The 24,972-nt window shown below is 45.2% G+C and overlaps 5 protein-coding genes across 6 annotated transcripts; 2 read left to right on the top strand and 3 right to left on the bottom strand.

Annotated features, from left to right (window-relative positions):
• Window positions 1-2,905: 2,905 nt before the first annotated feature.
• On the bottom strand, window positions 2,906-6,751 carry tufm (Tu translation elongation factor, mitochondrial). Its single transcript, XM_052049131.1, has 10 exons — window positions 6,592-6,751; window positions 6,031-6,077; window positions 5,784-5,922; window positions 5,221-5,387; window positions 4,677-4,946; window positions 4,464-4,596; window positions 4,212-4,316; window positions 3,830-3,981; window positions 3,521-3,640; window positions 2,906-3,312 (listed from the first exon to the last, which is right to left on the bottom strand). Exons 1-10 carry the CDS (start codon window positions 6,626-6,628, stop codon window positions 3,145-3,147), a joined length of 1,338 nt encoding a protein of 445 aa, XP_051905091.1. The 5' UTR covers window positions 6,629-6,751; the 3' UTR covers window positions 2,906-3,144.
• A 342-nt stretch (window positions 6,752-7,093) lies between these two features.
• hspbp1 (HSPA (heat shock 70kDa) binding protein, cytoplasmic cochaperone 1) lies at window positions 7,094-10,101 on the top strand. The gene is made up of 8 exons (XM_052049133.1): window positions 7,094-7,259; window positions 7,815-7,938; window positions 8,057-8,264; window positions 8,357-8,581; window positions 8,656-8,811; window positions 8,958-9,054; window positions 9,219-9,330; window positions 9,631-10,101. Exons 2-8 carry the CDS (start codon window positions 7,819-7,821, stop codon window positions 9,709-9,711), a joined length of 999 nt encoding a protein of 332 aa, XP_051905093.1. The 5' UTR covers window positions 7,094-7,259; window positions 7,815-7,818; the 3' UTR covers window positions 9,712-10,101.
• Window positions 9,948-14,598, bottom strand: tmem86b (transmembrane protein 86B). The gene is made up of 5 exons (XM_052049137.1): window positions 14,537-14,598; window positions 14,367-14,438; window positions 11,132-11,231; window positions 10,807-11,050; window positions 9,948-10,699 (listed from the first exon to the last, which is right to left on the bottom strand). Exons 2-5 carry the CDS (start codon window positions 14,399-14,401, stop codon window positions 10,248-10,250), a joined length of 831 nt encoding a protein of 276 aa, XP_051905097.1. The 5' UTR covers window positions 14,402-14,438; window positions 14,537-14,598; the 3' UTR covers window positions 9,948-10,247.
• On the top strand, window positions 12,187-15,300 carry aspdh (aspartate dehydrogenase domain containing). Of its 2 annotated transcripts, none has more exons than XR_007959510.1 (8): window positions 12,187-12,294; window positions 12,370-12,475; window positions 12,556-12,700; window positions 12,826-12,910; window positions 13,343-13,492; window positions 13,774-13,997; window positions 14,120-14,455; window positions 15,087-15,300. XR_007959510.1 is itself a non-coding variant. In XM_052049136.1 (8 exons), the coding sequence occupies exons 2-8, from the start codon at window positions 12,421-12,423 to the stop codon at window positions 15,122-15,124; spliced, it is 837 nt and encodes a 278-aa protein (XP_051905096.1). In that variant the 5' UTR covers window positions 12,187-12,294; window positions 12,370-12,420; the 3' UTR covers window positions 15,125-15,300. The 2 variants fall into 2 exon arrangements, 1 of the variants encoding a protein (XP_051905096.1); XM_052049136.1 differs by having other exon boundaries at window positions 14,120-14,259.
• Window positions 15,301-15,755: 455 nt separating this feature from the next.
• On the bottom strand, window positions 15,756-24,964 carry gys1 (glycogen synthase 1 (muscle)). Its single transcript, XM_052049130.1, has 16 exons — window positions 24,746-24,964; window positions 21,983-22,101; window positions 21,716-21,897; window positions 20,258-20,449; window positions 19,982-20,167; window positions 19,657-19,801; window positions 19,439-19,556; window positions 19,158-19,278; window positions 18,970-19,076; window positions 18,457-18,516; window positions 18,131-18,323; window positions 17,014-17,140; window positions 16,835-16,930; window positions 16,582-16,745; window positions 16,433-16,513; window positions 15,756-16,343 (listed from the first exon to the last, which is right to left on the bottom strand). Exons 2-16 carry the CDS (start codon window positions 22,098-22,100, stop codon window positions 16,098-16,100), a joined length of 2,136 nt encoding a protein of 711 aa, XP_051905090.1. The 5' UTR covers window position 22,101; window positions 24,746-24,964; the 3' UTR covers window positions 15,756-16,097.
• Between the last annotated feature and the right edge of the window lie 8 nt (window positions 24,965-24,972).

Genomic DNA, 24,972 nt, shown 5'->3' with positions numbered 1-24,972 from the left:
AAAGGTTTGCTCTGGGAAATAAATGATTTGGCCATTTTTCAAAAAAAAAAAAAAAAGAAAGAAAGATGGGAATACGAGAATGTGAACTCAATTCATCAGCTCTGTACTGAAAATAAACATGCTTCTTTTTTTTTTTTTGGTCATTGGCTCTATTACGCCAGTGATTACAACAATGGCGTTCTTGAGGAATTATAATAATAATAAATATAATTAATAATTAAATAATATGAAAACCTCATTCACTGCCCCCCCCCCCTCTCGAACCCCTTACATAGGACACAGACAAACAGAGAGGGAGGGATGGAGGCATGAGAATTTTTGGGTAACAGCATCCGATTGGGGTCAAAGGTTTCCTCTTTCACACTTATGCAACCACTTCGGAAACATCTTTGCTATGGACGCACGCCACCCGAAGAGTCGAGCCAGTTGACTGACCTTTGACCTTCATATCTGCCCTGCATGTGATTGCAAATCACTCACTACTGTAATATAACGAGTGGTGAGGACCTAAATTCCTATTTTAAACGGTTACATTTTCACAAACCTTTTAATAGGATAGACATCTCTGCCCTCCCCATGTTGTGGTGAGAAGAATATAATTCATCGCCAACCCTTGCTATCAAACTCAAAACTCAAATTTAGAAGACAATTATTTCCAGACACGAGGGCCCCCTCACATCACTCTCTAACAAAAAAAAATCTCTCGCTTTTATGCCTCCTCCTCCAATAATGAATAAAATCATTGCATCTAAACTTAAGATTCGCATCGCTGAATCTACAAATCCTCCCATGAGCGTGTTGGCTGTACGGTTTGAGATGTGCAACGTGATTTTAAGCGTCATGCCGAGCATATCACGGGATGCATCCCACCCACTCTGCAGAGTTGGAGGAAGAGAATCCGTGGAAAGTCAGGATTGCAACGTGAAGAGTGGGCCGCAGCCTTAATTATCACAAGCCTTCTCCTTCTTCTTCTTCACTGCTTGCCCACAAGTGACAGAAGGAGGTGGAGGCTGAGAGGAGTAACATGACTCCACCGACAGTCTACTTCAAGCATGTACTCTTAAGTAACGAGCCGTGAATATTCAACACGACATCATCTGGTGTCTGTCAAGGATCGTCCATTTATTTGCCTTTGTCTAAACTTATTCGTACTTGATCATTTGTGCATTTGTGATCAAATTCATCTTCTCACTTTGAGAGCATTTGGTCGAAGCCAAGACATTACATAATGTTATCACCCCCGCCGACGACGCGAGCACAATTCTTCTTTGTTGTGGCTGCTGGAGTAAAATTTTGCACCTTCCGGCGAGTGAGAACAGACCTGCCGAAAAAAAATCTCTTACGGGTTCAACCTAACATGCTCGTCTTCAGAACGTGGAAGAACTTAAGCCAAAGTGTGTGAAAATCATTCAAATCCACACAAAAGGCCGCAGCCCTAAATGAGTAGAGAAGCACAAATAATGCTCGGGGCAACTTTTAGTCCCAGCAGTGTTGATCGCTGCTTGTCGCATTTCTTTGAGACCACGACTGTCCAAACGTGACTCTGAGTGGAGCAGAAGCTCCGTAAAGTTCAACGTGGCATCGACTCAGCAGAAAGAATCAAGGTCACTGAAACATAAGCGTGTTTTACCGTGTAGTCATATCGCTTTACCGCGCCGTTCTGCAGCATACTGACATGCAGCTGAGCACGTCACTCACGCAAATCTGTCCTCGCCGTCCGGTCCACGCAAACAGTCTGCGATCGCGGCAACAAGCTGATTGGATTACAGGATGAGGCCCTGACCAAGCGAGAGTGGAGTGCGAGAGTACATCAGAGAAGAACTCTGAAAATTACCCTGGTAAAAGCAGAAGTACCGATTCAACAAATATAAATACTCAAGCACCGGTCCCTGACAAATAAACTGATGGCCCCCCTCTTTCAACACTGTCGTTTTGGTTACGAAACGGACTCGACACGTCCACGCCTAACGAGTTTGTCACCACGTTGAATCCAGTGGCAAACACAAACGTTCTTCTGTACAACACAAAATAGTCCAAATTCTTCACACTTTTAACCCTTTCAAGCACCCTGTAACCCGATAACATGAGAAGCTGTCCACTGTAGTAACCGCTGTCCTTGAAAGGGTTAATCGTGTTGCCATTTTTCGACACATTCCAACTCCGTCACAGTACATCGTTGAGTGAAATATTGGAAAGTCAAAGTCACACATTGAGCGTTCGATATCAGTGTCATTTGTATTCAATGGCTCCCAAGTGGCAAACAATATTTGCATGACATCTAGAGGATTGCGACAATATGATTGCATTGTGGAGAAGACATTAGGGCAAGGAGGTCGCGAGTCACAAGATGCTTGTCCTCAGCGGCGACGCAGGGAACTGAAGCCTATCCCAGCTGATTTGGGGCACAGCTTGGACAGTCGCGTTCACATTGACGGGTAATTTTGTCTTGAATTAACTGGATATGCGTGTTTTCTTTTTTTTTGGAAGGAAACCACCTGTTTAGCTAATCTACAATCTTTTAGAGGCTCTCAAAGACGTCTTTGCTGCCCTCGTGTGGTAACTTGGTGTAGTAACTTAATGGCATTTTCCCTATTTTACATGAGCATTTGCCCATAGATGGCTGATTAAAAAATAATAATAAAAAACTCAAGTTGGTATTAGGCCGCCCGGTAGTCCAGTGGTTAGCATGTCGACTTCACAGTGACGGGCTGATTGAACTCTCTAAAATTGTCCCGAGGTGTGAATGTGAGCGTGGATGGTTGTTTGTCTCTGTGTGCCCTGCGGTTGGGCTGGCAAACGATTCAGAGGTGTCCCCGCCTACTGCCCGGAGACAGGTGGGATAGGCTCCAGCACCCCCCGCGACCCTAGTGAGGATCAAGCGGTTCGGAGGATGAATGAATGGAAGTTGGTATTAAATACATTTTATTACATAAATGACATGAAGCAGTCCGGGGCATTACCACAACCACAGTAACTCAACTTTACAAATATTTTGGTTGAATGTGATATCGCAACATATTGGATGATGCTGTGTGTGATGAAATCTGTGTATTTGCTTTTTTTTTTTAAGAATTACATTATTTCATATAGACAACCACCCACCCTTAAATCTTTGCCCTCAACCCTGGTGCCCCATGAACCTTTTTATGAGACCCATTGATCTTCGTCTGTCATTGTCAGGATGTCTGTCACCAGGCCAGTGCCGATTGTTTTGTTGCCGTCTCGGAGAGTGAACCTCTGACCTTTCTCCAGGACCATTGGTTGTCGGAGCGTGAGGGTCAAGGAGGTGTCCTCCCCCGGCATCACCATTTCCTTGAATGAGATAAGATCAGATGTATTGTTTAGTTTCACCAGCATTATTAAAATGTCGGGTACTGTGCATAATGACTTTTTAAAAAACTTGACGTCGCATAATTGTCTTGGAACTGTTCAAAACGCCTTCCAGCAGGAAGTGGATGCCACACAAGGTACCTAATGACTTTCACTTTCATGGTAAATAAGACGACATACGAGCACACACCTTATCAGAGGGCAGAGAGACTCTGCAGGCCATGTCCCACGTTAGGGAGAACATGACGGGCATGAAGTTGCTGACAAAGGACTTGTGTCGTCCTCCCTCCTCTTTGCTCAGAATGTACACCTGCGACACACAAAAGCACGTGCGACTCAGACAAGATAACAAAACCCGACTTGGTGACAGCTCCCCCTTCTGGTGAAAAAGGAGAACGTCTTGAAAGCAGCAGCGACTATATGTGACCGAATCGCTCGGATGAGCGAACACTATGGACCCATTGCGACGGCTTGCATTGGTGTGCTGTGTATTCCAAACCTGAGCCTTGACTTTCTGGTGAGGCTTGATGGATCCCGGCTTACACATCACGATCCCTCTCCTCACATCCTCCCTCTTCAGGCCTCGGACCAGAGCACCGAGGTTGTCTCCAGCTTCGGCCCGATCCAGAGACTTATGGAACATCTCGATACCTGAGCCCATCGGCATGGACAATGATTACACTCAAATGTATTGTTATAGCCTTGATCCCCCCCCCCCCCCCCCCACGCTTGTATTGGATGGAAAGTGACTGATGAGCGTTACTCTCCAGCATAAATCCAGCCTTTATTGTCTTTCCTCAGAAAAAAAAAAATCTAAATATCTTATAAGCTCGTCTCTGCTGAGGTGTGCAATGTCTTTCTATTTTGTTTCTGACACTCACCTGTAACCACAGATTTGACGCTGCGATTGTGACCCACAAACTCACAGTCATCCCCTTTCTTTATGATGCCCCTCTCCATGGTGCCGGTCACCACTGTGCCCCTGCCTGAATGCAGAAACAAACAGGATGGATTAAATGTGTTTCAAACAGATACCACCATACAAAATGCACCATATATATATATATATATATATATATATATATATATATATATATATATATATAATTTTTTTTAAAAATATATACACGCACCTGGGATTGAATAAACTCCTTCGATGGGCAGAAGGAACGGCTTTTCCAATTCTCTTTTGGGCAACGGAACATACGAATCCACAATCTCCAGCAGTTTCATGATTGCATTGATGCCAAGCTCCGGCTCCCGACCCTGAACGGGAAGCATCACAAGTATTCAGTCAAGACTCAAGAATCATCCCTGCATGTGATCAAACGCTGCCTTTCGGTCACCTCCAGAGCACAGAGGGCGGAGCCTATCACCACAGGCGTGTTGTCGCCGTCGTAGCCGAACTCGGTGAGAAGCTCGCGAATCTCGATCTCCACCAGCTCCAGCATCTCCTTGTCCTCCACCGCGTCCGCCTTGTTGATGAATACCACCACGTGCTCGACGCCGATCTGCCTGGCCAGCAGCAGGTGCTCCCGCGTTTGCGGCATTTGGCCGTCAGTGGCCGCCACCACTAGGATGCAACCGTCCATCTGAGCAGTGCCGGTGATCATGTTCTGAAAAGGGGAGTGATATCAGGAGCTGGAGTCATGCTGGCCGATTCCATTTCAGAATGAGCATTCGGGCGTGAGACAGCAGCGAGTGTTTTCATTTTGTATTTATGTTTGAGTGTTTGACCGTTTGTTGTGTTGGCGTCTGAAAGTGCATTGGTGGCTTTCCTTGCTCACAGATGTTACAGTGCCTTCGATGCTCCATTTCTTTTTCACTTCATATCTCAAGCTAGCTCTGAACTCAAATTTTGTCTCGCAACAACAAAGAAAGACTGCTTACCTTGACGTAATCAGCATGACCAGGGCAGTCTGTATGAGCGTAATGTCTGTTGGCTGTTGTATATTCAACATGAGAGGCATTGATGGTGATTCCTCGAGCCTTCTCCTCGGGGGCGTTGTCAATGTCCTCATACTTTTTAAAATTGGCACCGCCGGCATCAGAAAGTACTGACAATTAAAAACAAAACAGTTGTAACCACAACACTATTTAGCTTCGAACTTTGAATACATGCATCCATTCATTTTCTATATCACTTGTCCTCATTAGGTTCACGGATGAGATGGATAATGTCCCATCCGACTTTGAACAAAAGGCAGGCTACACCCTGGAACAGTCGTCCGTTTATCGCAGGGTGTGCAGAGAAATTTTTGTATATTTGATTTACACTTTGTTGCATTATACAGTGGCCTGTACTAATTTCTACATTGTCTCAACAGTAAATAGCCATTAGCGACTAATCCTGAAAGGGATAAGTCTTTATTTCGATGATTCCCTATCAGAAATCTTGATTCGGTTTTTTTTCTTGCCTCCCAGAAAAAGACATTGCTCGAATACAACCTTACCCTTTGTGATAGCTGCAGTTAGGGTGGTCTTGCCATGATCCACGTGTCCAATGGTCCCGACGTTGACGTGGGGTTTGTCTCTGCTATAAGTCTTCTTCGCCTCGGCAGCGAAGGTCCGCCGACTCAGAGGTACAGCACACTATAATAGAAAAGGTTAAAAGATGATTATAGATAAAGATTAATCCAATTAACAATGCTGATTCATGTATTTCGTACACTGTAAAAGGATTGTTTTGTACACACTCACTAGCTTAAAGGAGTTTTGCACCAGGCTTGGTGAGGTCAGATGAAGAGCTAAAGAGAACAGGACCAAAATACAAGCGTATCGTAAGATAAAATCGCATGAAATAGACAGACCGGTGGTACAGGATGCAAATTTGTTTCAATCTGTGCATGCGCAAAAATCACATCTTTAGCCAACTAATCTGACCAGAAAGCATCATCACATAGAAACGCTAGGCCAAGTCTGAAAAGCGCTACTAAGATGCTAAACACACTGAAACTGGAAGATTATTTTGAATGCCTACAGGTCGTACCTGACCAACCTTAGAAATAAATTCCGATATCAGTGAATAACAATTGGTCACTTTTTCGTTCTATTCGGCTGTATTGTTAGCTTAAGAACACCGGTAACGTGACCTTGCTCTGCTATGAGCACAGAACGCATCATTCCATTTTGTTTAAGGTAGCAATTACACTGCTACTTACTACGCTACTACTTGTATATACACCGAGTACTTCAAGAGATCAATCTCAACACAAATATGAAGCCACAATGTTGAAGAATTAGAACAAGGGACTATTTTACCAGAGACACAAGCACGCAGTCCTAAAAGCGCTGCCATCTTGAATAATCAGGAAATCCAAAGATGAACAGATTGCCAAGAGCGTTAAATCAAGTGCAAGGCATTTACTGGAATACTGCCTACTTTTCCTCGCTCCCAATTCCTTGTACGAGCACGTTCATTTAATACTCACAAACAAAATACATCTACTTTTAATGATTCGAAAACAAAAGATAATGTGTTTATAAATAATGTCAAACTCTGCGTAACACTGAGGATTTGAACACTCTCGCTTCCACTAGTACTCTCTGAAAGGTTTCCATCGCTACGTCATCAATTTTATCTTAACTTCGCTAATAGAGAGTCCAACGTTTTTTGTTTATATATTTATTAAATATAACGTTTAATAACCGTTTTTATTTAAGTGTTTTGTTTCTTTTAAAATTAAAACAAATGAGAAATTTTACTCGACTATAGACAGACTGGAAAGACAGCTGTTCGTGCAAATTCCATTAACGGCTTTATTTTTACCATTACGGTAAAACATGGCAGCTTACTTGACACTCATGCGCTTGCTATAGCTAGAACATTCTAGCGCTTACATGTGTCTTCTGGTTTAAAGAGGCGTCAACCTTCAGGGTTTTTAAAAAAGGTCCGTGTTTTTTCAGAATCATTTCATGAGCCTTTGAAGGTAGGGTGGATTTGATCATTTTCGCGTTACGTAAAATACAGCTAGGAGGGCTGTTGATGCCATGTAGCGATCATGACATTTTGGTCCTGTATTGTGCTTAAATCAGTGAACCGCAACCGGTGGTTCTGGGCGATTCGGCCTTCGGGTGGGTTGCGGACAAGCAGTTAAAAGTGCATGAGGTCCACGATTTGCAATGGTATCACTACCGATAGGGGCGACGATGAGTTAGTTTGTGCAGCGAAGGAACATGTCGTTACCATGTTACGCCGTATCTACTGCTTTTCTTTGGATTATTTAATGTTTATGTCCTAAAACTGTTTTCAGTACTTTTGACTTTACTGCAGCGCCAATTTAGGCAAAGGAAGGCATGTCAAACTTTCATTCAAAATCATGTTGTCAGTCAACTATATACACAAATGATTTTTGGCTTTTTTAAGGCAATTGTTCTTGACATGTATAAAAGTGGGTTTGTTGAACATTGACTAAGGTGGTCTTGAATGGCATTTGAATGAAGGATGTGTATGCACTTATGTGATGTATTTTTCCCCGTTTCAGCGACATGACGGAAGAGAGACAAAATCGAAGATATCCCCAGAATCTTCAGGGAGTCCTGCAGTTGGCAATCGACGCTGGCTCTGGTGCAGAGGGGCCTCCGTCTGTGGAACCCATTACAGAAGAGGTTGGTCATGTGAAAAGTTGCTTTTAGAAGCCTAGACATACCCTGCAAATTGAGGCCAGGCAACAAGCTACCACCCTTTGAGCTCTGTCATCCATTTTTTCTGTTTTCTGCCTTTCAGAGGAGCGCGTGGCTGAGGGAGGCTCTCGCGGACGTCTGCAAAGGACAGATGGATGAAGTGGAGCAGATGAAGCAGTGCTTGGCTGTCTTGAACAAAGAGGAAGTGAACGGCGAGGGCGATGGGGATGACGAAGACGAAGATGAAGATGAGCGAGAAGTAGCCTTTGAGTTGCTGTCAGATTTATGTGAGAATCTTGACAATGCCAGAGGTCAGTATTATTATTCCACGTTATATGAGTTAATTGAGTGAGAGTAATATGCAATCGACGGTAACCAAATTGTGTCCCCACACCTCTTTTAGACCTGATGGTTCTGGGAGGCCTGGATGTCTGCGTCTCCAAATATTTGTGTCATGCCCAAAGTAGGTTGAGGTGGAGCGCTGCTCAGCTGATTGCTACCTGTGCCCAGAACATGCCACAGGTGCAGGATCACTTGCTAAAGATAAAGGCTTTGCCACAGCTTCTACATTTGACGGACTCGGATCCCCACCCCACAGTCAGAGTCAAGGCTCTTTATGCAGTCTCATGTGAGTACGGTATGTCATGGTGACTGAAATGTGCCATGTGAAACATTTCCAATGGCCTTTTGTTGTAATTGCAGGTCTGGTTCGAGAGCAAGACGCCGGGCTGGAGGCTTTTCTGTCCCACGATGGCTTCTCCGTGCTGATGAGAGGTATGCAGTCAGAACACGATAAGCTCCAGACCAAGTCGGCGTTCCTTCTGCTCAATCTGCTGACGTCACATCCTGAACAGAAAGGTACAAAACGTGATAAATGATTCCTTTTTCATGATTTGATTGAAAATTCCAGGCGGGGGGGCGAAATATGGCATTTGTGCTTCTTGACTTCCCACCGCTTGCGATGTTTATTAGAGACCTCATTGTGTCGTTGATTTTTCCTGCAGACACCGTGGTCTCCATGGGGATGGTGCAGCAGCTGGTTTCTGTGCTGCGCGCTCCGCACTCAACTTTTCATGAGCATGTCCTCGGTGCCCTTTGTTGGTAAGACAATTTATCAGTCTTCTTCTTCATATACAGGCAATCCCAAAATTATTCCAACCCCCGAGGGTATGAATAATTTGGGGCTTGGTTCTAGCAGCCGATGATCGGTGGTATAAACCAAGGACCGCTGCATTGTTTGTCCCGTGTCTTGTGTGCGTGTCCAGCCTGGTGGAAGACTGTGTGAAGGGGCTCGGAGAGTGTCGGGATCCATCTCTCGGTCTCGAAGAGTTACTGCGGCTGCGAGCCGGAGAGCTCCAAGGGAAAGAGGAAAGTCAGGTATGTCACCGAAGGGTTTCAAATTTTTAAGCCGGAACGGTACTCAGGAGAGCATAGCAATTTCCATTTCACCTCATTGTGTATCAGCTTGACCTTTGTCCTCAATGGTCCATTTAATTTTTCAGCAAGGCACAACATGAAGAACATTGCTGATAAAACACAGGACGAGTGCGGTTATCAAGAAAGAGTGTGATGTCAAATTTTTAGCATCCTCTATTGACCAGTCGTGTCATCTATCTGTTTAAGATATCCTGGCTCGAGAGAAATTACTTTACTTAAGTTTTTTTCCTTTTGCAACAGGAAGAACTGGAGTTCTGTGAGCGCTTGAGGACGGCTTGTTTTTGTGGACACCAGCCAGACGACCACGGGATGGACCGCTGATCTCCAATGTGTTTTGTCATCCAGTTTTAGTTTGCTAGCGGATATTCATCGCCAGGATTTCATGACGTAAACAATTAATGCTTTGGTCATTTTCTGCATGTCAACTTCAAGAGCCAGGTCATACATTGTAATTAGTCTTTGGAATATAAAAAAAAGTAAGTTTCAAAATGGCAATCAAAATCAGTACCTGTGTAATCCTTTTTTTTTTTCTTAAAACAAGACTCGGATACCGTATGTAGATGTCTTCAATATTCTTGACATTGTATTTATTTATAACAAGAAGAGAGTATTTTTATACATTTAGCAACCAGCTCACATCGAAAACTTTCACTTAAATATTGATGTTACGCGGCTTCATTATTATATGGCAATAAAATTATTTCAAAACAATTAATCGTTGCTTGTTTTGTAATAATACATACAATACAAACATATTTATACATTTCAGTGTTATTCTGATCCAGCAGCTCCGCATATTAGGCAGTGCTATGTTACTGTTGGGCAAGGAAACATCAGGAGTGCTGCAAGGATGCTGGCTAGGACCGCTTCCATTTTGCAAATTCATTTTTGATTTCCACCGCCCTCATGTCCCCAATACTAATTAGCAGTTGTGCTAAATAATACGTCACCATGACAACAGTATTACCGTGTTGGACAGGCGCCGTCACCTTAAACTGTTGCAAAGCCAAAGCGATGTCGGAGACGATGAAGAACAAACTTCCCAAGAGTGTGAATGCGCGACGGGTTCTGATGGCTAATATCCCCGTCATTGTGATTAAGATAACGTAGACCCCCACGGCGGGGGTTAGGAGGTCCGATTTTGGGTCCTTCTGCAAAAATGGAAACAAGTACGCGTAAAAACTTCCCGCGATCACAACCAGGATCAGATATAGCAGGCCAGTCCACGAGGAAGAGGAATATGCCTCGTAACGAGATGACAGGAAGCTAAGCGAGTAGAGAAGATGAGCCACAGCAAATGCAGCCATGCCTAAAACACACGATAGACAATAGCAGTTTTTGTTAGCTTGATGTCATTTATGATGCAAATAACGTTTAAAAAAACAAAAAAGGAGTAACCCCCAACGTGTCTCTTACCGTGGAGGAAAAATCCAGGCCAGATCAAGCAGCAGTCGCCCACAGCTGAGAGGACGAGTCCTCCCGCCACACCCACAACACTCTGACCTCCATTCCAGCTCAGCACTGCCGCGGCCAGCAGGAGCGCCGGTGCCGATTTGACAGCCGCCAGTATGATGGACGCCGGTGTGTCTGGAGTGTACAGGTAGAAGTATGCAGCGGAGGCCAGAAAGAAGGGCGTGAGAGAGAACAGCAGAGCACAGGACTGAAAGACAGGGAAACACACGTCGCTTATGAAACATAGATATCAATGATGATATGAACATATTTGTTCATGTCAAAATACCGTGTTTCTTCTCTGCCGTCTGTCGTAGGCATCCGTCTCAAGGATGTCCATATTGTCCACTGAGCAGAGTGCTTCCTCCTGTTTTGCTAATTTCAATGACCTTGAAAAACAAAAAAAGCTCAAAAGCCTGCGCCTTGTCCCGCTTTGCCGTCAGAATGAAATCTGCTACGTCTACTGGTCTTCCCAAGCCGCGAACTTTAGACTGATCCTTGCTGTGTGATTACGCCCTGATTATCAACCTTCTCGCTGTTTTGAGTCGTTGTGAAAGGAAACCTGACCTTTGACCTGCCCAGAGGAATACAGTGGTGACATCAACACGATGTGCAAAGTTGAAAAAGATGGCTGACCACTCTTAACACCTTGCATTTTGGCACAAAAGCCCAATAATTACAGGCAACATACAGCAAGAGGGCTTCTAACAGCAAATATCTGCCTTGCAGTTCTGAGATTCTGCATTCCAAATCTAGGCCCCAGACTCGAGGTTCATACATTTAAAAAAAAACATGCATGTTAATTGTCGACTCAAAAATGTCTTAAGGTGTGCGCATGCGAGTTTGAATGGTTGCTTGTCTTTGCAGTATGTGCCTCGCGATGGGCTGGCAACTCGTACAAAGTTTAACCTCCGCTCTCACCCAAAATCAAACTTGGATGGGATTCAGCTCGCCCGTGCGCCTGATGAGGACAGACGCGATCAACGGGTGGAAAATGGACGGTTGCTTTCAAAATGAATCGATTCTTCAATTTTCAGTCAGGTGAACCACGGGGTCAATTCCAAGGTCAAATTATTGATCAAAAAGTTGAATTACAAAAAAAACAGAACAATCTTTTGAGCAATTGTGGATTTGTATTCCTTTTTTAATTCCCTTTCCAACAACACCCCTTTTGTGAAGATTGACCCCGTAGCGCCCGAGATGCGAGGGGGTCAAAGGCGGCGGCCACGCCCCTTTTTGCAGAGCAAGCTAAAATTCGGTGGGGCGTCATTCCCAAACCCCTGCTCAGAAATCATTTTGTCAAGTTTGACAAAGAGTGATCATTCCAATCCAAAGCCAACAATGATTAACTTTGGCCTCTGCGGGTCATACTTTGTACTCTGCTCCCACGCTTCCCTTTGCCAGACGTGCTTCACTCAGATTGGGAGACCCGGCAAAGGTGTGGGATTATCGGTGAGTGCAGTCATAACTTTGATCGAGGGAGATCTGATATGAAGACAAACCGTACGCATGCGTTTATATATGCAGGTGCATGTTCTGAACCTTGATTAGCCTGTTCGGGTCCACCGCGTAAGTAAAATGGCAGCAAGGCCCCCTTCCCTCCGTATTGGAATTGTCGGATTTGGACATCTAGGTGGGATGCCGTACACCTTCATGAGGTTCTTTGTACCCGATTGTACTCGCATCACGTTCCATTTTTATTTTACTCTTCAGGACAGTACTTGGTGGAGAGAATCATCAAAGATGGCGGCCCCGTCGGCTTAACTTTGGCTTTTGTTTGGAACCGAAAGCTTGAAAAGATGAAAGGTTTAGTCCCCGATGAACTCGTCTTGGGGAATCTGTCGTCCTTCGCAGACAGGTGCCAATTAAGGAAAAAACAAAATCTTGTCATGTCAAGAGTTTCTGACCGCATGCGACAAAACGTACAAAGTCAAGAAACACGATGCGACGTCTAACTTTGTCCCCCCAATGTCCTTCCTTCAGGGAATGCGATGTCATTGTGGAGGTGTGCCATCCTCAGGTGGTGAAAGAATTTGGAGTCCACTTCCTGTCTCACTCGCATTTTATGGTGACATGTTTTCCTTTTCAATAAGAATCTGGAAAAATATATAACGTGCTGTAGAATAAACCATATGGTGGTCGAATATTATTAAAAAAGTAATTCCATATGACTGTCAGAAGGTCAATACGGTGGCCTGCAAGTGTCTATTAATCATGAATAATTGCTCATAATGCTCCACGCACTGCTTTAAAAAACGAGTCAAGATGATGTATCAAGAATTGACTTGATCATTGATTGGGCAGAAAATGGACGTGCAAAAGGACTTTTAAAGTCACGGCATATATCAAAATTTCCATATTTTGCCTTTGGTCAGATTACGGGTCATAAATACAACTTACATTATTAAAATGATCTCTGTTTTTGAATTTAAAAAAAAAAAGTGAGGTCTCTTTGGTTGCTGAGGTAGCTTTGTGGACTATCCCCCCACCCCCTTTGAAGGTTGGCTCCCCTTCCGCCCTCGCCGATCATGACCTGAATGCGAAACTTCGTCAGGCGGCACAGTTGCATGGAAGAACGCTTTACGTCCCCAGCGGTGCGTTATGGGGAGGTCAAGATATCCAGAGGATGAACGATAGCGGCGTCTTGCAGGTAAAACCGCATCTTCTCATACAGTATTTATATACACTAGATCAGTAAGGTGGGGGCGGGGGACACCCTGAACGGGTTGCCAGCCAATTGCAGGGCACATAGAGACAAACAACCATCCCCGCTCAGATTCACATGTAGAGTTGAACTCCATTGAACTGCCATGCAACCCGAATACCCACGCAGGAAGACCGGAGCCGGAATCGAACCCCCGCACCTCTGCACTGCGAGGCGGACGAGCTAACCATTCGACGGCCGCGCGGCCGATCGCTCTCTGTCTGCAGGCTTTATTCATAAGAATGTCCAAGCATCCATCCTGCTACCGGCTGACGGCAGATGTCTCCTCCGAGTGGGCGGAGGGACAAGGGAGGCGGGTTTTATTCAGAGGCTCAGTTTCGGAGCTGTGCCCCCTCGCTCCCAACAATGTCAACACCATGGCGACGGCAGCGGTGGCTGCAGGGAAGCTCGGTTTTGACGGCGTTCAGGGAGAGATTGTGTCAGACACGGCGTAAGTCTCCCTCAGTACCAGCCAATTTTAGCCAAAGTCTGAAAAGACGTTTATAAACGTCTTTGGGAGTGAATGAATGTAATGAATGAATTTCATGTAATCCCCCCTTCTTCTCGGCCCAGTTTGAGTGATTATCACGTGGTGGAGGTGCAGGCGACGGGGCCTGATGGTTTCTCAGCGCACACGGTGAGAAGGAATCCAAGCCAACTCGGCGCCGTAACCGGTTGCGCAACATACAACTCATTTTGGAATAGCTTACTTGGTAAGCTTCTCACTTCCTCAGGGTTGAGTGGAAACGTTTGTTTTGGATCAAGTCGTGCGAGTTGAGACCAAAAAAACAACATCGAGATAATTTTTTTGTCAACTTACCGGCTACGGCGACAGGCCTCGTGAAATCCGCACATGCTTTATTTGGATCCCACGTGATTTTGGGACAAAATTCTGGAATAATAACACATGTGTGTGCGTCAGTCAGTGCAGGTCTGGGCATGCATCATCTCTGTTTTTTACGTGCAGCATCATGACAAAAAAGTACTTACAAAGACAAACGGGTGCTATGGTTGATGTTGCCCGGCCCGGCTGGTGAAGGAGCGTCACTCACAAACGGTTCGATCGGGGCCACTCTTCCTGAAGAACGAGACAATCGTCACCACAGCCGAGCCTGAGGATGGTTAACACCAGTCGGGTGTTTTGTTTTCAAAAATTCAGACTGCAATTTTGATTAGGCGGTGCAGTTAAAAGTCGAAAAGCCACCTGGGAGCAGAGTTTGGAGTCCTGACATCCGTCCTCGCAAAGACTAGCTTTGAATCCACAGGAAGCGTGACCCTTTACAAAGGGATTGTGCCACCGGGTGATTGAATGATTCATCACGTGTGGGCCGGTCATGCACCAGCCACATCGAAAATGTCGACCCGGGAAAGCCCTTTGAATTAAAGGCAAATAAAGAGGCCGATCGCTTTGATTCAACCTGATGACCGTGACCTCGGATGCCTGAGAATGTCATCATATTTTACAATCCAAGTCTCAAAAGTGAGTTTTTCCGCACCTCAAAATGATTTTATTCTATTTTTTTTTCTCTCTCTTATCCAGTCTGTAAAGGTCACGGGGGTCGAGTTTATTTGTGCTGAAGCAACTCATGCCCACGGAAGACGAGCCTGCCAAACGGCGGCTAGCAAAGCAAAGAAGTCTGAGCAGTTTTTTGTTTGTAAACCCTTTGACGGGTCGGCTATGTTGAATCTTTATTATATGTTCATATGGTGCGAGATCGGAAGAAATGATGAAACTCTCACAGGGAGTATACATACATCTTGCAAAAAAAAAAAAAAAAATGCTTTTCCTTCTTTTCATTTTCCAAGTCCGATTCGAGGCTCGTTTCGTACACGCAAACACAGTTGCAATCACGAAGACACTTTTTTTTTCCCGACTGGCTCATCCTCCCTCCCCCCTCCCTCAATAATAAATACTCGTCAATACACAAGCAAACAAGCGGGAGTGCGAGGTGGTTCACAGTAATCACAGCAGAAAACTTTCAGGCTTGCAAGTTCAATCAAAACACAAAAGTCCTCAATGTGAGAAGTCCTCAAGCTTTTTGGTGTTTTGGGATACAGTGGGTGTGTTTTCAACATCCCCCCCCCCCGACCCCTCCGGCACCCCTTACCATTTTGAGGTTTTATAGGTAACTTTTGAAAGTTGCGCAACACAGTTGTAATCAGGACACTTTTACTCACAGCAAATGAAGCGGGCTTCCCCCCCCCCCCCCCCCGATTGCCTTGAAGTAGAAAGATGACAAAACAGCAAAAATGAATTGCTTTTCCCGCTCTATGAAATCAAATAAAACAAAAACAATCCGAGTGAATCCGAGAGTTATACTTTATCCTAACCCAGTGTTAGTAAAATACAGCCATTGTGACTTTGCTGCTTTTCCTTCGAAACAAACCACTTATAGAATTGCCGGCGCGACCGAAAGAATCTAAAACGGACAACGTTCTCGCTTGAAATTATTTTGGAGATATAATTAGCTCTGTACGTGCGCGGTATTAGTATTCGTCATCCCAAATCTCACGAGTGACATCGAGCACGTTCCGGCGCGTTTTCTGTGCGTCAGTTTTTCTCGCCGGCGACCCCGTCGCTGTTCCCGTTGGCCCTGTAGACCGCAGACACCTTGTTTTTGTACGGCAACGTGAAGGGCTGGCGAATGTTCACCCGGTCCTTTTCCGCCTCCAGATCTTCGTCGTAGCGTTCGTCCTCGTCGTTGTCCTCGACGTCGCTGTGGTGTGGGGAGGAGTGGCGGGAGAGGGAAGGAGACGGCGGCACCGAGGCGGGGCGGGGGTAACGGAAACCCGACGTCTGAAGGCGAAAGGTTCATCAGAGGATATAGGATGTTTTTTTTTTTTTTCCAGGATCAAAAACAGGATGAAGTCTACGGGTTGACTTACTGAGGTGGGGTCATGAGGTTCGTACAGGAAGGTGTCAGGGAAGGCTTTTGCCAGGGCCAAGTGACGTGCCGCTACGTAATACTGACGCGACAGAGAAATAGAGCATCGGTTTCAAAAAAGGCTCAAAAACCACCAATGTGAAGTCATACCCTGCCGAGGTATCTCCAGTCCAGGAGGTCACTTAGACGCTCCGTGCGGTTCCTCTGGATGATCCTCTGGCGCCGGCTCTGCTTGCAGAACTGGAACAGGAAGGAAGTGAGCTGGTTACACGAGTCGTCCACCCCCCGATACCGCCGGTCCAGGATGTAAATCCCTGCAAAGGTAAAAAAGACGTGAGCTGGAGCGCATCTCTCATTTTGTTTGGAAGCCTTCCCGAAGCTAAAAGAGAAAGAAGAAACCCACCATACGCCGAAGGATCTGCTATGTGTTCCTCCATGAAACAACCAAAGCCCGACAGGTTTGTTGAGATGGATGGAATTCCCATGACCGTACACTCGGCTAAAAAAAAAAGAAATTAAATAAACCACCGACATCGTGTTGCCCGTTTCATTTTAATACCGGCGTCTTGTCGACATGCGAACCTGGCGTGTAGCCCCAAGGCTCGTAGTAAGAGGGGAAGACGCCCAGGTGGCAACCTCTTACAAATTCCTCATAGTCCATCGGAAGCAGAGGAGAGGTAGAGGACAGGAACTCGGGATGGAATATAATCTGGATGGAAGCGTCGGTCAAAATTTAATTGCCCGTCTTTGTTTACCAAATGCTGATGTTCAATAATGAAGGCTAAAAATGGCTTTGGGTGTGCAGTCTGGCTTGAAAATGGCTTCAAACTTGCTTTTTTACTTTGGGTTGACTTGCGCAATCTAATGAGATCCAGAATAACAAAAGAGCATTTTGCTACTTCTATCCATCCATTTTATTTATTTTTTTTGTTCTGTACGTGCAGTTCAGAGTCGCGGAAGGAGGAGTCAATCCCATTTGGCTTCGGTCAAAAAGGCAGAGCACAACCTGGACTAGTCGTCAGTCGCTCACGGGGCACATAAATGAACAATCTTTCTCACTGAATGGGAAGCGAACCAAAGCTGTTCGCACGGAAGTCTCGCAGTCAACTCTTGAGGCATCGGATACTTCAAATAGCTACTTGAAAGTGAAAATTGTATGATAGAGCGCAATTCTCCATTATTACACCACCAGAACTACCAAATTGATAAACAGCTAGAATGTAATCATGAAACAACAAACGTTTCGTGACACCTTGGATTGAAAAAAATAAAAAAAATCTAACATTGTTCTACAGCAGTTCATGTCCTGTCCAGTAGATGGCAGTAATTTTCATCACAAAGTGGATGCAAAAGCCAAGACTTTTTTATGAATTGTGAACTCACAGCTCCAATGGGAGGGAGGGCTCACTGGCCCCAATGCAATACGATTTAAACTCAAGAATAAATTTGAATGGCTTCTAAAATAATTTCGACGCAAAGTGTCAAAACGGGGATTTGGTTTGACATAATCTCTCAATTGAGCGTGCTTGAAGGAGGACGTTAAATGACCAAATCTATCGAAAGTGCGCAGAGTGACCCTTCTATCATAGCAGAACCTCGATACTGCTCTCGTATTGGATCTCACTAGATTGTGCAGGTGTGCCAAATAATGTGGTCTGGATGAATGGCTTTATTGTAGCGGGAGGTCAATTCCACAGACCTTGACACGGTCAGCGGAGCTGTTGAAAAGGCCGATGCGGCGCACAGAGTTGAGAATGGGGTCGCCGCTGTCCTCCAGCATGTTATGAGTGCACACCGGAGGCTGGCACTGCCTTTGAGTGGCGAAGATGGCTCGCTTCATGATGGTGAAGTCTTCTTTGTCCAGCATCTTGGACACATCTGGCAGCTGTCCACTAAGAAAAACGGATCGTAGTTGATAGCAACGTGGTTCAATTTCAAGCACATTTTGTATCATCCAACCGCAGGCAAAACATCGCCCGTGGCTTATTACAAGACAGGGAGACGATGCGAAAGAGGTCAACTTACACGAGTAGAGATTCATAAAGTTTCTTTCCGAAGCGCTCCTTCACTGTTTGAGCGGTATCCCTGTCAGCAAAAATAATAAAAAAAAAACAAGCAATTATCATCAAAGAACATCCGCGATTAATGTCTGCGGTGTGGAGAAGACTCCACTTTCTTATAGTCTTCACAGCTCGATTCAAATCAACAAAATGGGCGAGTCCTGATTGATGAACCGATCCAGTTTGGATGATTCATTTTTTTTCTCCCCATCTTGTGCAATGCGCTGGTGTCCCAATACTTTTGCCCATACGCTCAATATCAAGTCAAGTCAAGTCAAGAGTATTTCTCGAGCACTTTCAAACAGCCATCGCTGCATACAAAGTGCTGTACATGGAGCGATTTAACATACACAATAAACAGTAAGACAAATCCGTAATAAAGGCGGTAGAAAGCACCAAGCAGTAAAATCAAGAACAAATCTAAGTCATGCTGAGTCGAACGCCAAAGAAATATCAAATATCAAAGCGGCAGCCTCACCACAGTTGCTTCCTGACCGCTTGACCCTTTAAAGTCTCCACATTGAAGTTGTTTGTCCGAGCCGGCATGATGAAAAACGCAATGACGGTCACGTCGCTGTGATTGATCTGCGAGAAATAAGAAATTGGAAGGACGTTTGATTTGGAACCAGACGCGATTCAATTAGTATGTCAACAAGACACGCGTACTCTTAGCAGATAGTTGAGCCTGGCCAACGACTCCAAGAAGATGTCGGCTCCTTTGTTGGAGAATTCATATCTTCCGGCAATGAAGAGGAACAAACACTTGTCCAGGTTGAAATCAAGGTGCCTGGCGGGGTTGGGACGAAGCAATATCGCTTATTAATAAGCACTTCGGCGCAAGCTCAAGTTCAGTCACGGCTCGACACTCGCGACATTGTGATCACCGGCAAAAGAACGGATTGCAACCAAAAATATTTTGGGATGTGCGTGGTGTTCCACTTCCTGACCCGTAAAAGTGTCCCCTGACAAACTCCTGAATCCGATTCTTGCTCTGAGCGTGGAGGTTCTGAAACTCGTGCACGGCTGAGAACTTCTTTACGTTGAGTCCGTTGGGAGTGACGATGTCTGCGCGGGGTGTGAAAGACGACATTATTCTTCTAAGTAAAAATGACCCGTAGCACACGTGACTCCCTCTCAGGAAACGAGTTTGCAGCATCTTACACACCTGGTTTCCTTTTGAGCAGGTTTTCTGCCTCAATGGCTGTGATCTGGGACACGGTGGTGAAGACGTGTGCGCAGTGGGCTGCTGCCCTCTCCAAACAGTAGCGGTGGTAGATCTGTCTGTCCCCTGCTTCCTTATCCACATTGAACTGAAACATCCAAAATACAATAAAAAAAAATAATAATAAATAAAAATATTGACAAAAAGATGCCAATCCGTGGGTGCCGAACTGCGAATGTGCAGTTGTTGACTGTCGTTTTAAGATGTAATATCACCAATCGCCACTAGATGGAAGTGCACACAGGGGTGAACACACTCAAACACAAACCTCTGAAAGTTTGTTGTAGAAATCGACATTTCCGGCGCACAGATAGCGTCCCAGGAGCGTGGCGTGAGTGGTGAAGATGGTTGCTACGGGCAACTGCCTGTGTCGACACAACACCAAGCCCAGGCCGGCCAACCACTCGTGGAAATGGGCCACGACGTGAGGCGTCTCTTCGCACTGGGCCGCAAACTGCAGATTAGAGGCACATACAGAGACGCAGAGATGATTCATACATAACGTGTTCATGAGGTGTATGTAGCTTAGCGGCAAACCTCTGACCTCTCCTAGGAGCCAGGCTGTCAGAAAACCAAACAGCACGGCATCGTTGGCCTCGCGGTCAAACCACGGAACGCCGATGTCACACAGCTCCCATAGTTCACTTTTCCAGGTGTCCAGAGACCAAGCGGTGAAGCCCACATCGATGAGAACCACATACGGGCTCCCCTCGATCAGCCAGCGACCAAAGTAGACCTGCCAAAAGTTGCAAATGCCATAAGTCTAAATATTTAGTACATTTACTTGTGAATTTAATTTGTTAGCAAACGGCATCTAAAATATCTACTCTTTGGCTGAGGGGAACTTGTTTACAAGCCGTTTTGTTACTTTTACGCGGCGCTATAAAGAACTGAAACTGAAACACCCTGGCGGACTCTTATTTTGTCCCGGCAGTCTATCGAAACCGCCGAGTGGTACTACACGGGCTTGTTTAAAAATAGCCCTTTAAAATAAACCCGCTAAGGAGAGTCGCAAAGCACAAAGCCTGCGCTCGATTATCTTTGCGCGAACGTGTTCAAGTGAAGGGCATTCCATGCGACCTCTAACCTTTGCAAAGAAATGTCACGGGACTTCCGAAGCATGATCTGGGGCAGAAGGCTGATGCCCCCCCCCCCCCCACACACTCTAGAATCACTCCCACTACAGCATTAATGTCCAAAGTCCGGCCCGGGGGCCAAATCCGGCCCGCGGTCGAATTTCATCCGGCCCTCGGCCCCTGTCATAAAATCAGTGCCGTCTGGACAACAGGTTGGTCGCAATGGAACACGTGTTGCATTGACTGAGGTCTCGTAGACTGGTGAGTGATGTTTCATAGAGTACTGCTTCCCTCTAGTGGCTAAATGAGTAATAGCATTCACTAAATGAGTAATAGCATTTAGACACTAGAGGGCAGTAGCACTCTACGAGACATCACTCACGAGTTAACAAGACATCACTCCGTGTTTATATTGACTGATATGTCATATTTCAAATGATCCTTGCAGTTGTGGATATGTGTATTGCTTGTTCATTTCCCTGTTGTTCGAGTCAAAGGTTTTGTGACTATTGAAAAGTCATGGTGATACATTTTATCTTTCAAATCAATCAATTTGCACTCAGGAGACTTCTGTTTAAAAAAAAGTCAAGTGAATAAGCAGTTGCATGTGATATACCTGTTTCAAATGAACCAAAAGAAATTCTTAAGATTGTTGAAATTAAAATAAAAATGGAAATGTGAAACAGACTGGCTTACTAAAATTTGTTGAACAATATTGTTGTTCAATGTAAAGAATGTCAGCCAAGGTCGGCCCCCCGACATTTTACCACATAAAATCTGGCCTCCTTGGCAAAAAGTTTGGACACCCCTGCACTACAGTAAAAGTGAGCGGGCCTATTCTCCAGCAGGACATTCTATTCTAACATCGGCGTGTGTGTGTGTGTGTGTGTGTGTGTGTTTGTTGTGCATGTACGGTGACACTTTACCTTACAGCCACTGGAGTTCATCTTGTCAATGGTTCTCTTGAGCGCAGGGTTTGTGGGCTCGATGAGCTCCACCTGTGTGCGCACGTTGCTCTCCACGTAAGGACCCACCAGGAAATAGTTCTCCCCCCATTCCTCTGACGTCAGGCGGGCTTTGGTCTGGATGACCGTGTAGATGCCTCCGACTGGATGCGCGCGCCACCGAATGATAGAACGTCACCCAACTTGCGCGTGTGTGTCGGCTTCCCGACTATCACTCCAAACGCTCACCTTTGTTCGCGACCTCCCAGGCAATTTCAAAAAGAACGGCATCCTCCAAGTCGAAATCCTCATCCCATTCCTCCAGCCCGGGCAGGGATGTGACGGACAAGCTGCGAGCCAGCGGCATACTGGGAGCACACAAAACACCAACTTTAAGTGCGAGTCATTGAGAGAAGGACGCAAAAGTCCTCTGGTCTACTCGGACTCAACGATTCATCAATTTCACCGACGTCGCAACATCACAGAATGCAATTTGGAAATATACTGTATAGATCTCGTGTCTGCCCTCGTTTCCTTTGTGTAAAGTACAGAGGGTGAATCAATACTTCTCACTGCCAGTATCTTCTTGCGTGAACTCACCCAGGCACGAGAATATGGATTGCTCAAATCGGGATTGACCAAGGTGCTTTTGAAAGCCCATCCGTGCAAATTGGTGACACACCAGTTCGCGAGTGAGAGGGGAAATGTTTGTCAAGAGATCATGACACCTTAAACAAATAGTCATTGCCCCGCAGTGCTTACCTCAACTGTCAAAGAGGCTCTTGAGTCACGACTTGCGAGAAAGAATTTTCAAGAGTCTTGTCAGTGAATCATTGTCAGCATGGGCAGGACATCGCGTATCCAGTGGATTACATTTTTTTTTTATCTTATCGCTAAGTCCCCTTGCAGAGATATGAAGTCTTAACTGCGTCCATATACACCAGCGTTCATTATCCAATGGCATCTGCTAGACACACTATTCAAGGTTCTGAACCTGAAGTGGTACAAGTTTGCATTGTAATAACTGTGCTCACCACTAGATGGCAAACATGTCTTAATAATGCCCCCACAGCCAAGACTGTACTTTTCCACCAGGGAAGAAGAAAGAGCAGGTCTGGCAAGACGGCGTCATTATATTAGGTCGAGAAAATTGGGTGCTTCGGGTCAAATAGGGAGCCAATGATATGTTCAACGAATTTAAACACAAATCAATCTGGCTAGTTGGCTTAGAGATGCTTTCAGCTAAATTGGTGCCCTCCGAAAACATGGATGCATTCAACACTTGAAAGAAAAAAAAAATAATTTTTTGTTCATGTCATGGTGGCCTACGGCGATTGCACAGTCATGAACGTCGAGAACCGGTGTGTATCTGCGTAAAGGTAAAAGCTCAACCACAGTCTGTTTTCCCAAAGGGGGTGATTGCGCAATATAGGGCCACCATTGTGTCTGTGTGTGCATGTTGGAGCGTACAGGAGCCTTTTATAGAGAGCGACTTGGGAAGGCTGCCAGAAGAACCCTTTTGACCAGCTCAGATTGTTTAGAGAGCAAGACTAAAACAGGCTCCTACCCCCACCCCAATAGTCCTTCTCAGAGTTCTTTTCACAACATACAAAAGCTATGTAGCCCCTTTCTGGGTTCCAAACTCTAATTATAAAACTAGAAACCCAGGAAAAAGGCATGTTATCTGAATCGTTGTTGTCTTATCTCGAAGGAAGCTCATTTAGGGGGAGGTGTGAACTCCTGGCACTAAGAGCACGGCTTTGCAGTCCGTTCCTGCGTGAAAATGAAAACAGAAAAAAAAAAGACGCAAATGTGGAAAAAGACTGGATCAAGTATAGACTTGATCTATTTTCAGTAGCATGCCAAATGTTTAATACGCCAAATGTGAAGTTGGAACATGTTTGATGTAAACAAATGGCTTGTTAACTTTGGAGCTGACAACAGAGCGTCGGGAAATTGTGCTGGGTTGACGCAGCACCAAACAAAGGGGACACGCGAGCAAAAAGGCTCTATGTACTCCAATAGTTGAACATGATCGATCACAAATTCACCTTTAAATAGATGTTGTCAGTCTGCTTTAGGGTTAGTGAGAAGAGGGGCTATTCTTATATTTACGAGGTCAAGGCAATGCTACACTTCAGTCAGAAAAGCGGTTACATGGGACGTCATTGACGCTAACGTAGAGGGCAACATTTGAGTACAAGTCGTATCTGATTGCAACATTTCTAAATGCACAATTGGATTGGGATGTTCTCGAGGTGCCTTAGTAATCGATAATTACTTTTGATAATTGATTAATTATTTGGACACATTTCTTAATTTCAAATAGTCCAAATGCTCAGAATTTCAGCATCAAGTGTTATATGACTTATGCAGTTCTCCATGAAAGTGGGCAGATTGATTATTAAAATAATCATTAAGTGCAGGAATCATACTCTTTTTGAGAATTTGAAATAATTTCGTGTTTTTGCATAAATCCATGGAAATTAAAACGTGTTATTTTAATCCGATTCATCGCTCATTAAAATAATTGTTAGTTGCAGCCCTAATGTGTTCGTATCGCTGTCAGGTTGAAGGTACTATTCCGGTGACAAGCCTTTAGAACAGTAAAACTGCAACGTTTTTGAAGAGTATAATGCATACCACCTCAGCGACTCTCATCTGAACCATCATCTTCATCATACCCTTGTCTACTTGTTGACCACTAGTTTCAGTGCAGGGAACAGAAGGCCTACAGTCAATAAAAAATGAACACGTAGCTACGCTCGGACGCTCACCATATAAATACAAGCACAGAACCCAAGAACTCCAGCAGCAGTTTTATCAGCATTGACCGTGCATGTCAGCACGCATATAAAGCGTCTTTGATGGAGCGAACGTGACTACTCTCGCTGATTGCAACCCGGCTGCGGAAACTCGCGAAGGACACGGCGCATTTTGACACGCCAGCGTTGAACGAGGAAGTCATTCACAGTTGTTGATTCGCGATTAAGAACGTGGATGTACACTCACCCTTCGGCTTGAACTTCAAGTGGTCCGGATACACATTGCCAGCTGTCGCCGTCAATCGAACGGGGAAAACAGTGGGAAAAGGGGGCGGTAGCTTTTGTTAAATGTCATCCACTCACATTGGCTACGTGCGTTCGCGGTCACACGTCAGGGATGGGCCGAAGTAAACTCGGTCCGCGAACCGTACGTCGCTGTTTTACATTATTTATGAAAATCGCGTCCATTGGCTT

The sequence above is a fragment of the Hippocampus zosterae genome, chromosome 17 (genome assembly GCF_025434085.1).
Source record: "Hippocampus zosterae strain Florida chromosome 17, ASM2543408v3, whole genome shotgun sequence".
Taxonomy (NCBI): domain Eukaryota; kingdom Metazoa; phylum Chordata; class Actinopteri; order Syngnathiformes; family Syngnathidae; genus Hippocampus; species Hippocampus zosterae.
Note: the sequence above shows the minus strand (reverse complement) of the source record. Positions and strands in the feature narration are given on the sequence as shown.